General features: G+C 43.3%; 1 protein-coding gene across 5 annotated transcripts in view; it reads left to right on the forward strand.

The window, feature by feature from the left end:
• LOC117357396 overlaps window positions 1-4039 on the forward strand; it is a 57407-nt gene extending 53368 nt beyond the window's left edge. For all 5 annotated transcript variants that reach the window (XM_033937909.1, XM_033937918.1, XM_033937926.1 and 2 more), the window contains one exon: window positions 3114-4039. In XM_033937909.1, the coding sequence (XP_033793800.1) occupies window positions 3114-3708 (595 nt within the window). In that variant the 3' untranslated portion in view covers window positions 3709-4039. The remainder of the gene's footprint in view (window positions 1-3113) is intronic.
• Window positions 4040-14457: the final 10418 nt, after the last annotated feature.

Below are 14457 nucleotides of genomic sequence, written 5' to 3' on the forward strand. Positions count from 1 at the left end.
AAAGTGTTTCTGATTTTACAGTGGGTGATCCTCTGGCATCCAATGATCACTTCATGATACGGTTTAATATTAAGATGAGTATAGAGAGGGCTCATTCAAAAGCAAAGGTTCTAGACTTTTTAAAAAACTAACTTTGTTCGGATAGGGGTTTACATCAAGGAATTGTTGTCTGGGTGGGAATGTCTGGAAGGAACATAAGAATTGCTGCTGCTGGGTCAGACCAGTGGTCCATCGGGCTCAGCAATCTGCTCACGCGGCGGCCCCCAGGTGGGCAAGACTGAAAGGAGCTATTGTAAGGGTGACAAACCTTATTGTGAGGCAAGTAAGTAAAAATAAGAGGAAAACAAGGCCGCTTTGGTTCTTAAAAGTAGTAGCTGAGAAGGTAAGGAATAAGAGGTTAGCTTTCATAAACTACAAAAGATCGCAGAAAGGGGAAGATGGGTAAAAATATCTGGAAAAATTAAGAGAATCTGGTCGTGTAGACAGGAAAGCAAAGATGCAAATGGAAGAAAAACTAGCTGACACGGTAAAACTGGGAGACAAGACATTTTTTAGATATATTAGTAAAGAAGAAGTGCAAAAGTGGCACTGTGAGACTCAAAGGTGAAGGGGACGAATATGTAGAAGCTGATAAAGAAAAGGCCGAATTGCTTAAAAATATTTCTGTTTTTTGTTCACGGCTGAAGCACCGGGAGCGAGACCACAGAAGACAAACGTGAATAGGGATGGAGGAGTAATAGACCCTGATTTTTCAGAGGGTTGTGTTCGTGATGAGCTAGCTAAAATAAAGATAGACAAAGCAATGGGGCCGGATGGTGTGCATCCGAGGTGCTGAAGGAACTTAGGGAAGTTCTGGTAGCTCGGCTGACTGACCTTTTCAACGAGTCTCTAAATTCAGGAGTGGTACCGGAGGATTGGAGAAGAGCGATGTGGTCCCTCTCCACAAAAGTGGAAGTAAAGAAGAAGTAGGGAATTACATCTCGGTAAGTCTGACTTCTGTGGTAATCAAAATAATGGAAACACTTTTAAAAACAGAGAATGGTCAAGTTTCTGGAATCCTGCGGATTACAAGACCGGAGGCAACATGGATTCACTAGAGGTAGGTCTTGTCAGACAAATCTGATCAATTTCTTTGACTGGGTGACAGAGAATTGGATAGAGGATGTGCGCAAAATATGTACAATACTCCCCCTAAATTCGTGGGGGTTCCGTTCCAGGAACACCCGCGAACTTCAAAAAACTGCAAATGCGGTTTTGCGCCTGTCAAAAGGCAGGAGAGGGCAGTTGGAATGCTAGCAAGTGCAAAAAATCATTTGTCGTATGCTCCGACTGCCTCTTTCTGTTATTAAAGTCAGGCTACACCAATCAGGAGCTGCTTTGACACGCAGCTCCTGATTGGTGTAGCCTGACTTTAGTAACAGAAAGAGGCAGTCGGCGCATACTGCGAATTAGTGAGTCTGTGAATTCACAGGGGAACATTATTTAGATTTTAGCAAAACCTTTGACAGTGTTCCACATAGACAACTAATAAATAAACTGAGTGCCCTCGAGATGTGTCCCAAAGAGACAGGCTGGGTCAAGAACTGGTTGAGTGGAAGGCAACAGAGAGTAGTGATCAGTGGAGATTGCTCTGAGGAAAGGGATGTTACCAGTGGTGTGCCTCAAGGTTCTGCTCTTGGGCCTGTTCTTTTTAACATTTTTATAAACGATATTGCTGAAGGGTTATTGGGTAAGATTTGCCTCTTTGTGGATGTTGCCAAACTGCAATAGAGTAGACACGCCGGATGGTATGAATAACATGAAGAAAGACCTGGTGAAGCTTGAAGAATACTGTGAAATTTAGCAGCTAAAATTTAATCTTAAGAAATGCAAGGTCATGCATTTGGGCTGCAAAAACGCAAGGGAACTGTACAGGTTAGGGGGTGAAGAAGTTATGTGCACGACAGAAGGGCGGGACTTGGGCGTGATTGTATGTGATGATCATAAGGTGGCTAAACAGGTTGAAGGATGGTAGGTTGCATAGGGAGGTATGGCCAGTAGAAAAAAGGAGGTATTGATGTCCCTGTATAAAACTGGTGAGACCTCATTTAGAATACTGTGAACAATTTTGGAGGACATACCATCAAAAAGATATAAAAAGGATGGAATAGGTCCAGAGGAAGGCTACTAAAATGGTATGTTGTCTTCATCTTAAGGTGTATGGGGACAGACATAAAGATCTCAATCTGTATACTTTGGAGGAAATGTGGGAGACTTGGTGGAACGAGGAAAACGCCTGTGACACTGTACTACCTGGATACAAGCTATACCACAGAGATAGAGTAGGTCAAAAAGTTCAAAGAGGGAATTGAGTCTACCGGAGAGAACACGCCGGAAATGAAATATAAGGTAGAGTCTCTGGGCCAAAATTTCAGGAACAAAAGGAACAGAAACAAAGATCGGCTTCTACTACCGACCCCCAAGGCAGTCCGAAGAAATTGATATTAACTCCTCATACACAGCAACAGGAGCAGGTAGAGAAAAGCTGAAGACTGAGGTTAAACCCCTTTTGTTTCCATTCTTTACAACCCTTCAAGATCTCTAAGATCTGCTTCATAACACCTTTTATTTATCCCTTCCACCAATCATAGCAATACGATGCGCACAACCATTTTTTCGGTCACTGCCCCATCACTGTGGAATTCTGCCCCTACTAACTTAAGAGAAGAAGCATCATTGATCCGGTTCAAATCTAAATTAAAGGCATTTCTATTTACAGGTGCAAATTTAATAGGGTTTTTAGCACATAAAAAAATCTAAACTACCTTTCCTTATGTTCTTACCTTTTTCATATTGTACTTCTTCCCCCTTACCTATTGTATCCCTTAGTTTGTATGTCCTATCTGTGATGATATATGTATTGGTCTTTGTAAAGCAGCCTATTTATTTTAACTGTACACTGCCTAGAAACTCTGTATAGGTGATTTAACAAATTTTAGTAAAACTTGGTAAGGTTTACTGGACCCAAATGGGAGAAATTTCTTAGCAAGCCACCTGTTCACTAGAGGGAAGTTAGAAGTTAATATTCAGTACAGGAGAACCCATTAATCTCTCGTTATGTCCTTCCTCCTTAGGACGTCTCTTGGGCCAGGAGTAAACTTCTTTGAGGAAGATGCAGTAAGCAGTGAGGAAGACTCTGAAACCCCTCCTGATCATGCACTCCCTTCAGAGGAAACGCTAGCACTACTGGAGCACCATGTGGACTACCTCACCGAGACTCGTCTTCCGGCCCCCAGGCTGGAGATGGCCACCAGGGTGGAAGAGCATCAGGCATGTGCTGGGGTCTTTACTAATCCATTCCGTGAAGAGCAAAGGGCACAGCTCAGCCTGCTGGAAAGGCACGTGCAGCTGACTGTAAAAGACAGGCCTGCAGAAATTGCAGGGCGCAAGATCTGCCTGGCATATCGCAAGGATGGGCGCTGCCGCTTCGGGAGCAGCTGCAAGTTTGCTCATGACAGTGATTTACAGGTGATGCCTAAGCCCGGCGTGAAAAAGCAGCAAAGTGTGTTAGCAGCCTCATCCACTAATCAGCAAGAGGCAAGTACAGAGGACAGCCTGCCAGCGAGGGGCAAGAGGAAACCAGGACTCAGCAACACCCTTATTCCTCCCAAAAGGACTCAAAAAAATTACCAGGCCCAGCTGGCAAAAGACAGGCCCTGGGTCCTCTAAAGTATTCTGGGGCCAGGAAGAAGTTGTATTCAGAAGAGATCAGAACCTGCGAGACGAGTACAAAGGCTGTTTGTCCCTGTGGCCTTTTTACAGTTCTCTTGAGCTGATTTCTGATTAGTCCTGTGGAGAGCACTTCTGCAACAGTGGCACGAATGCTAATATTCTGCTTACAGGCACCCAGCTGCGATGGTGTGTAACTTAAAGCTGGGTGCAAGTTTTGGAATACTACGAGTTAAGTCATGTTTTTTTAGCAATCTACGGTGCGAACATTTCCACTAGCTCTTTGACTGGTGCAAGTGTTCACATGTAAAATAAAACATATTTGCCTTGCTACTTTAGTATTCTATAAAGAAAAGTAGGAACATACATTCCTTAGTAGAATAGGGTCCAACTAGGTGCCTGAAACTCACACTGGCACAATTACCCTCTTTGTGCCTTAATGCAAAGTGATCATTGATATGTGATTAGTGCAAGATCTCGCATGCGACACGGGGACAAATTTTTCCCCATGAGTTTTGTCGCCCTTAACTGCACAAGTCTCAAACACTCGTGATTTTAAAGTGTTTGAGGCTTGTGCAGAAGAGGACAGAGCTTATGGGGACAATTTATCCCCATGTCATTCTCTAACAAGAACCTCGGGTGATTTTGTAATGGGTGCCTATATGTGCTCGTCTTTCTAAAATGCTAGAACAAATCCTGCAGACACCGCATGTGAATTGCCACTCTGTTTCTGAGCACACCCACCATCATGATGTGCTGACTTGCATTGTGCACTTTTAGGTGGGACCTGAGTTTGTAAGAGCTCATCTAGGCTTAGAAATGGTGGATAAAATTACTCTCCAAATAGCCTGTTTCACTTTGGCTTTTCTGAACAATACTGCAATTGCTTTCAGCAGTGGTGCTGCTGCCTTTTGCCCACAGTGAAGAGAGAAGTACTGACTCGGGAAGGATGAGAATCATTTGTATGTACATTGAACCAAATCAAAATATGTATCTAAAATCCAAATTGCCCTTTGTACTTCAATACAGACATAGGAAATTTGTTCAAGTGCCTCAGTGGATGGAAAAAACACATTCTCTAAATTATATTCCTTCCTTCCCTATCCTGCCTTGAGTGGATTTCCCATAGAGCCAGAAAGTTAGCAGTATTTGCCCTTCTCTTCAGCAGTAGCCAGAGACTGATTGAACAGTGAGGAAGTCAGTCATGCTGTACAAGGCTGGATGTCTTTTCTGGTTAGCAGCCGGTGGAGGTAGAGGACGCACTGAACTCTTGTCATCCTTAGGGGTGTTTAGGCTGATGTGTCTACTCTAGGGGTACACTTGGGTGGTGCCAAGCCCCCTCCCCCCTTCTTCTCGTTCCCCACACACAAAAAGGGACTGAGAGCAGATAGTCTGCTGCTGTGAATTGCTTTAGTATTGATGCCACTCTTAGGTGTTGTAACAGCGTGAGGATGGCTGGGGTTTTGGGGCCAGGAAATACACAGCCAGACACAACCAGCAATAGTGCAGAAAAGTTCTTTATTGGCTTGAAACACTCCCTGAATTCTGTTGCTTCACAGGATTAGGCACACAGAAATCAGTCTCTTGATTTGACAAACAAAAGTCTTCTTTCAAACAGGTAGTAAGGTCTGGTCCTAGCCAGCACTCAGATGTAGTTAGTACAAAGAATTGGCTTACCTCAGCCAAGCAAGGGAGTTGCTGGGGCCACTTCTTCTCATGTCCCTGGGCCTTATATACTTCCTGCCAGATGCCCATTGCCCGTGTCACTTCCTCCTAAGGAGGAGCTACCGCTTCTAACAGTAACCAGCAGGGGCAGTAGTAGTATCCCATAGACTCCCTCACAGGCAAGGTAGATAGCTTTTTCCATGGGACGGACAGTCTACCCTTTCATTTTCTTTCTCTGTTGGCTTTGTTTTAAAGTAGAGGTTTCAGTTGGTTTTTCATTCATAGCAGAGGCTTTCGGCAACAGCTCTCACTACAAGGTGCCGGGCATCATTGGGCTGTCTGTGGCTGTGGATCTCATGGTCAGTGAAAAAGAAGTGTCAAGGGCAGCACATAATTTTGGCAGGTTTTTCTTCCCAATATTGCTCCCTTCTTGGTCTCCCAAGATAGGAGAGCAGATGTGCAACTGATCACAGGAAACAGGTTCCTTTCTAAGCAACCGGGACAGGCTTGATTTCATTCACTGAGCAAAGAAAGTGCTCTGCCGCAAAGAAGCAGAATGGAATAACTGCCCAGGAAAAGGATCCAGGTGTCATCATTGAGGCTACTTTGAAACCCTCAGCTAAGAAAGCAAATAGAATGTTAGGAAAGGAACATAGTAACATAGTAGATGACGGCAGATAAAGACCCAAATGGTCCATCCAGTCTGCCCATCCTGATTCAATTTAAATTATTATTTTATTTTTTTTTTCTTCTTAGCTATTTCTGGGCGAGAATCCAAAGCTTTACCCGGTACTGTGCTTGGGTTCCAACTGTCGAAATCTCTGTTAAGACTTACTCCAGCCCATCTACACCCTCCCAGCCATTGAAGCCCTCCCCTGCCCATCCTCCACCAAACGGCCATACATTACATTACATTACATTACATTAGGGATTTCTATTCCGCCATTACCTTGCGGTTCAAGGCGGATTACAAAAGGTTAGTTTAAAAAAAACAGAGTTACAATGATTAGCTAGAGAGGTAAGTTGTAGGTCTTATAAACATTTAGCAGGTTGTTGAGGGTGAGGTGGTTTGTAAAAGAGTTAATAGGTGGTCATAGTGGAATTTCTTTTGTTATTATTAGTGCAGTAGTGGGTAGATCAAATGTCAGTTTTAGATTTACTAAACGGTCGTGAAGTTATTGCTGCTTCAGGAATTTCTTGAAAAGTGTGGTTTTTATTTCTTTTCTGAACGTCCTATAGTCTGGGGTGGTCATCAAGAGGTTGGAGATCTGGTTGTCCAGCCTTGCGGCTTGGGTGGCTAGGAGGCCGTCGTGAAGTTTTGTTCTTTTTACTTCCTTGATTGGGGGGGGTATGAATGGGGCGTGCGTTTTTCTTTGTCTTGTAGTGGGTGCTTGGATGAGGCGATTGTTCAGGTATGATGGACTGTCTCCGTGTAGGGTTTTGAATAATATGCAGTAGAATTTGAATTGGATTCTTTCTTGGATTGGAAGCCAATGTGAGTTGATGAAGGCTTCAGAGATGTGGTCATGTTTTTTCAATGAGTAGATGAGTCTCAAAGCTGTATTTTGGATTGTTTGGAGTTGTCTAATCGTAGTTGCAGAGCAAGGAAGGAATAGGATGTTGCAGTAGTCCAATATCCCTAGTATTAGGGATTGTACTATAAGTTGGAATTGTGTTCTTTCAAAGAATTTTCGGATTTGTCTCAGATTTCTCATGATTGCGAATGATTTCTGAATTGTTTTATTTATTTGCGGTTGCATAGTGCAGCATCTGTCTATGGTCATGCCAAGTAGTTTTATGGTGGTTTGGATGGGATATTTGATTGCGTTTATGTCTAGGTTGGTTGTGGTTTGGATCTTGTCATTTTCGAGAAGGATGAATTTGGTTTTGTCTTGGTTGAGTTTAAGTTTGTGATTTTTCATCCAGGTTGTGACTGTTTCAAGTGTTTGGTGAAGTTTGTCTGTCATGTTAGGTTTAGATTGATCGTATGGGATGAGGATGGTGATGTCATCAGCATAACTATAGGTGGTTATGCCCATATTGTCCAGATGCGTTCCTAGAGAAGCAGTGTAGAGATTGAAGAGGGTGGGGGATAGTGGAGATCCTTGTGGTACGCCGCAGGGGTTTGACCAGGATTCTGACTTTTCTTTGTTTGATTTTACGCTGTAGGTTCTGAGTTTTAGGAATCCTTCAAACCAAGAGTATACTTTGTCTGAGATGCCTATTGCGTCTAAGATCTGTAGAAGGATGTTGTGATCCACTAAGTCGAATGCCGCAGTTAAGTCCAGTTGTATGAGAAGCATTTTTTTCCCTGTACTAAGGTGTTGTCTGACGGTATCCATAAGGGAGCCTAGTAGTGTCTCTGTACTGAAGTTTGTTCTGAAGCCTGATTGCATGGGGTGGAGTAGGTTGTGGTCATCTATGTAGTTGGTGAGGAGTTTGGCTACTAGGCCTTCTATAATTTTGACATATAGCGGAATTGAGGCTATAGGTCTAAAGTTAGATGGGTGGTTTTGTGGTGCTTTTGGGTCTTTTTGGATTGGGGTGATGACGATTTCGCTGAGGTCAGCAGGGAATGTGCCTTCTGTGAGCGTGAATTGAATCCATTGAAGAATTGTGGTGCGGAATTTTACACTAGAGGTGGTAAGGAGATATGAGGGGCAATGGTTGAGGTCACAGGAGGCATGGCTGTATTTTTTGTAGAATTTGTTGAATTCTGACCATTGTATGTTGGGGAATTGAGTCCAAATTCTGTCTGCTGCAGTTGCCTCTTTTCCTGGAGGGTGGATTGTGATTGGGTTTTGATGGGATGGGTTGAGGATGAGAGTGGCTCTGGTGTTGGTAATTTTGTTCTTGAAGTGTTCTGCTAAGAGGGTGGGTGATGGTGGAGGAGTATTCGTGGTGGTTGTGTATGGTTTGGTATCTGTTAATTCTTTCAGGATTTGGAATATTTTTTTGGAGTCTTGGGTTTCCGTGCCTATGAGGTTAGTATAGTAGCTTTTCCTCTTATCCCTTAGTTGATTTTTGTATTGTTTGTTGATTTTTTTCCATTCGGTTTTTATTTGATCTTGGTTCTTTTTTCTCCATTTTCTTTCTAATCTTCTACACTGTCTTTTGAGTTGGAGTAATTCATTATCAAACCATTGGTCTGATTTCCTGCTGGTTCTGGTTTTGGTTTGTAGGGGGGCCAGATCATCAAGGATGTTGGTGGACACATTTTTCCAGTGGGAGATGAAGTTTTTTGGGTCGTAGTCTTGTATAGTTTCGTCTACATTTGACCAAAAAATGGTTGGGTCGATATGTTTGCGTGTGGTATATGTGGTTTTTTTTGATTGGGGTGTGTGTTTGGTCATGGTCCAGTTGATGTTGAAGTTGTATGTGTAGTGGTCTGACCATAGGGATGGGGACCATGTTCCGTTAGGAGTTTGGATTGCTGGATTGGATGGTTGGTGAGTCATGAATGCAGCAATGTCCAGTTGATGACCGACACAGACCGTGCAAGTCTGCCCAGTAACTGGCCTAGTTCAATATTTAATATTATTTTCCCATTCTAAATCTTCTGTGTTCATCCCACGCTTCTTTGAACTCAGTCACAGTTTTACTCTCCACCACCTCTCTCGGGAGCGCATTCCAGGCATCCACCACCCTCTCCGTAAAGTAGAATTTCCTAACATTGCCCCTGAATCTACCAACTCAACCTCAAATTATGTCCTCTGGTTTTACCATTTTCCTTTCTCTGGAAAAGATTTTGTTCTACGTTAATACCCTTCAAGTATTTGAACGTCTGAATCATATCTCCCCTGTCTCTCCTTTCATCTAGGGTTTACATATTCAGGGCTTCCAGTCTCTCCTCATACGTCTTCTGGTGCAAGCCTCCTATCATTTTCGTCACCCTCCTCTGGACCGCCTCAAGTCTTCTTATGTCCTTCGCCAGATACGGTCTCCAAAACTGAACATAATACTCCAAGTGGGGCCTTACCAATGACCTGTACAGGGGCATCAACACCTTCTTCCTTCTACTGACTACGCCTCTCTTTATACAGCCCAGCATCCTTCTGGCAGCAGCCACTGCCTTGTCACACTGTTTTTTCGCCTTTAGATCTTCGGACACTATAGCCCCAAGGTCCTCTCCCCGTCCGTGCATATCAGCTTCTCTCCTCCCAGCATATACGGTTCCTTCCTATTATTAATCCCCAAATGCATTACTCTGCATTTCTTTGCATTGAATTTTAGTTGCCAGGCATTAGACCATTCCTCTAACTTTTGCAGATCCTTTTTCTTGTTTTCCACTCCCTCTTCGGTGTCTACTCTGTTACAAATCTTGGTATCATCTGCAAAAAGGCACACTTTTCCTTCTAACCCTTCAGCAATGTCACTCACAAACATATTGAACAGGATTGGCCCCAGCACCGAACACTGAGGGACTCCACTAGTCACCTTTCCTTCCTTCGAGCGACTTCCATTAACCACCACCCTCTGGCGTCTGTCCGACAGCCAGTTTCGGACCCAGTTCACCACTTTGGGTCCTAACTTCAGCCCTTCAAGTTTGTTCAACAGCCTCCTATGAGGAACTGTATCAAAGGCTTTGCTGAAATCCAAGTAAATTACATCTAGCATATGTCCTCGATCCAGCTCTCTGGTCACCCAATCAAAAAATTAAATCAGGTTCGTTTGGCACGATTTACCTTTTGTAAAGCCATGTTGCCTCGGATCCTGTAACCCATTAGATTCAAGGAAATACACTATCCTTTCTTTCAGCAACACTTCCATTATTTTTCCAACAACTGAAGTGAGGCTCACCGGCCTGTAGTTTCCTGCTTCATCCCTGTGACCACTTTTATGAATAGGGACCACATCCGCTCTCCTCCAATCCCCAGGAATCACTCCCGTCTCCAGAGATTTGTTGAACAAGTCTTTAATAGGACTCGCCAGAACCTCTCTGAGCTCCCTTAGTATCCTGGGATGGATCCCTTCTGGTCCCATCGCTTTGTCCACCTTCAGTTTTTCAAGTTGCTCATAAACATCCTCCTCCGTGAACGGCGCAGAATCTACTCCATTTTCTCGTGTAACTTTGCCAGACAATCTCGATCCTTCTCCAGGATTTTCTTCTGTGAACACAGAACAGAAGTATTTGTTTAGCACATTTGCTTTCTCCTCATCATGGAAAAGAAAGATGAAAATCTTATAATGCCCTTGTATCGCTTTATGGTACGGCTGCACCTTGAATGCTGTGTAAAATTCTGGTTGCTGTATCTCAAAAAAGATGTAGCAGAATTAGAAAAGTTACAGAAAATTGCGACGAAAATGATAACAGGGATGGGATGACTTACCTATGAGGAAAGGCTAAAGCCTCTAGGGCTCTTCAGCTTGGAGAAGAGATAGCTCAGAGGTGATGTGATAAAGGTCTATAAAATAATGAGTGGATTGGAAAGGATAGATGTGAATCGCTTGTTCACTCTTTCCATAAATAGTAGGACTAGGAGCCATGCGATGAAGCTTCTAAGTAGTAGATTTAAAACAAACAGGAGGAAATATTTCTGCACACACATTGCCAGAGAATGAAATCAGTTAGCTTAGTGGGGTTTAAAAGAGGTTTAGCTAATTTCCTACAAGAAAAGTCCATAGGCCATTATTGAGATGGCTTTGTGTCCTTTGAATCCATATCCTCTTCCAATTTTCAGGTGGGATAGAACATTGCAGTTCTCTAGACCAAATAGACTGAAGAGGTTTCTTAAATAGATGGGAACATTGGAGTTTACACCAGCTTGAAGCCTCATGACCTTAAATCCCTACAATATAGCGCACATTAAGCAAACTTGGTTGTTCCTTCAAAGTGTGAAGCGATGGAAAACCAGCCTTAATCGCATGTTGAAGCTGTAGCCATTTAAAACATTGTGAGAATGGCAAGGCGAAGTTCTGTTGTAATGTCTGAAAAGACACCAAGTTTCCTTGACTCATCACGTCTTGCAAGGTTCTAACTCCTGCTTGCATCCAGGTTTTCCAAAGAATCATAGCACCATTGATGGTAAACGCACAGCTTCTGCTTTATTATGACAAACTCTTTACTTTGTACTCCATAGAACATTGTGGACACTGGTCAAGGCACAAAAGTTGGATGCTAATAAATCTAATGCAGGTTGGAGCTGTAAAAAGGAAGTGGGTACATTTGACCATCTTTTGTATTATTGCCCACTGGTTCAAACATTCTGGAAAGAAGTGTGGAATAAAATACAGAATATATTGGAAATTCGTACCTTTTTCATATAGCATAGCAATAGGTGGAACACGTGCTACTTCAGGGACCTTACTGACAGCTAATAAAAATAAGTTGTCCTTGATACTGTCTGGAGTGGCAATACAATCAGTAGTTAAGAACTGGAAAGACTTCACACTTTTGTGTTGCATTTGTAAACATGTAGCAAGAAATTTTAACAGTCATGTTAATAACAGACTATGGACTTTTCCTCCAGGAAATTGTCCAAACCTTTCCTAAAACCAATTACCGTATTTTTCGTTCCATAATACGCACTTTCTCCACCCCCAAAAGGGGGTGGAAATAAGGGTGCGTCTTATGGAGCGAATACCACACCACCCCCACCGGTACCTTTTTCTACTCCCGGCGCTTCCCTCGCTGGATGGCTGCAGCGGTGAACAAGGCCTCTCACTACCGCAGCCATCCAGCGGGGGAAGCACCGGGAGTCCAAAAAGGTCTCTGCCGCAGCCGTCCAGCAAGGAGAGCACCGGGAGTAGAAAAAGGTACTGGGGGGAGGGAGAACAAAAAGGTATGGAGGGCCCTGCCAAGATGTAAAAAAAAGGTACCGGGGGGGGGGGGGGGGCCTTGCCACTAGGCCTGCCTGCCCTGTCCCTATCTGCATGCCAACTACTAGGCCAGCCTGCCTTGTGCCCTGTCCTTACCTGCCTGCCCTTTGCCCTGTCCCGGCCTACCACTAGACCACCATAGGGGGGACAGGAATGTGGGGTTGGGTACAGAGCCTAGCAGGTAGAATTTGGTTCAGAATGGGGTTTTTTTCTTGTTTTCCTCCTCTAAATTTAGAGTGTGTCTTATAGAGTGAAAAATACAGTACGTTAACCGCTCTTACCACAACCTCTGGCAATGCATTCCAGAGCTTAACTATTCTCTGAGTGAAAAAGTATTTCCTCGTAACTTCGAGTGTCCCCTAGTCGCTTACTATGCCATACTTTGTATTGTAATTTGAAGATTGTTACTGCCGTGATTGACTATTGCTCAGGTTTGACTTATTCCTGCTGTACACGGCCTTGAGTGAATTCCTTCAAAAAGGTGGTAAATAAATCCTAATAAATAAATACTGAAGCAGAGTATTTCTGTCTGTTGCATTCTAATATACTGAAGTCTTAAACACCCAACTGCAAATGTATCTTCACATCCAAAAATGTAATATCTGTGGTTTGATCATTAATATCAACTTTTATTATCTGTCTCAGTCCATAAAAGAAATATATAATACATATTATGCATTATTTTATAGCTGCTTGAGGTTGGCCTACATTCTATGGACTTTCCTGCCAAAATTCAAATTGGTGGACTGCCCTATTCCCAATCAGATCAGTGAACCCACTATTTCCAAAGTCACACTGCAGACTTCAGATCATACCCTGAAGAAAGCCACAACATGATGGCTGAAATGTCACTTTCTATCTGACAAAGACGCAGCAAGACCCAGAAACCTGCAACAAGTGCATTGAAAAGGGTTGCAAAACTGCAAAATGTTCTTTAGTTCATGCATTTACATCTCATTTCCTTCAACAGAATACCCAACGTGACTGTCAGAGCAGAATTTGCTTGGTGTCTTCAGTCCAACTCCACCCTCCTAGGCCCATTTCTATTCTGTTTCAGGCTGTACTCTCATGACAGTGTATTTAACTTAGGGTTGTGTGGTTCTTTTTTTAACAGTTTTATAAATGATATTGCTGCACGACTGTCGGGTAAGATTTGCCTCTGTGGATGACATGAAGAAAGACCTGACGAAGCTTGAAGAATGGTGTGAAATTTGGCAGCTAAAATTTAATGCTAATAAATGCAAGGTCATGCATTTAGGCTGCAAAAACCCAAGGAAACGGTACAGTGTAGGGGGTGAAGAACTTAAGTGCAGGACAGAAAAGCGAGACTTGGGTGTGATTGTATGTGATGATCTTAAGGTGGCCGAAGAGGTTGAAAAGGTGATGGCGAAAGCTAGAAGGATGCTAGGTTGCATAGGGAGGTATGGCCAGTAGGAAAAGGAGGGATTGATGCCTCTGTATAAGACTGGTGAGACCTCATTTTGAATATTGTGTACAATTCTGGAGGTCCCAACTTCAAAAAGATATAAAAAGGATGGAGTCGGTCCAGAGGAAGGCTACTAAAATGGTGTGTGGTCTTTGTGATAAGGCTTATGGGGACAGACTTAAAGATCTCAATCTGTATACTTTGGAGAAAAGGCAGGAGAGGGGCAATATGATAGAAATGTTTAAATACCTACATGGCGTAAATGCGCATGAGTCAAGTCTCTCATTTGAAAGGAAGCTCTGGAATAAGAGGGCATAGGATAAAGTTAAGAGGCGATAGGCTCAGGAGTAATCTATACAGAAAGGGTGGTAGATGCATGGCACAGTCTTCGGTAGAGGTGGTAGAGACAGAGACTGTCTGAATTCAGAAAAGCCTGGGCTAGGCACGTGGGATCTCTTAGAGAGAGGAAGAGATAATGGTTACTGCAGATGGGCAGACTGGCTGGGTCATTTGGCCTTTATTTGCCATCGTGTTTCTCTATTTTTGGTAGCTAGGGATTCCCATATGTGAGATACAATGTCTTGCTTGTCCTCGGAGAAAGCCAGTAGCAGGTGTTCTTTAGCACTCTCCAGACCAGTAGAGGTTAACTTTACGAATGGGTATATATCTAATCATGACCAGCAGGTGGAGACTGAAAACAAAACTTTGGGACAGTATATCCTAGCCCCTCCTCTCTATTTCCCTCAGTCTTCTTTCAGTCTCCAGCAGGTGTTGAGTGATCTGTACCCATCTCCCTTGGTAGGGCTGTTGGAATTTGTTTAGGGGGTTTATTGTCCCTG

The sequence above is a fragment of the Geotrypetes seraphini genome, chromosome 1 (genome assembly GCF_902459505.1).
Source record: "Geotrypetes seraphini chromosome 1, aGeoSer1.1, whole genome shotgun sequence".
NCBI classification, from domain to species: domain Eukaryota; kingdom Metazoa; phylum Chordata; class Amphibia; order Gymnophiona; family Dermophiidae; genus Geotrypetes; species Geotrypetes seraphini.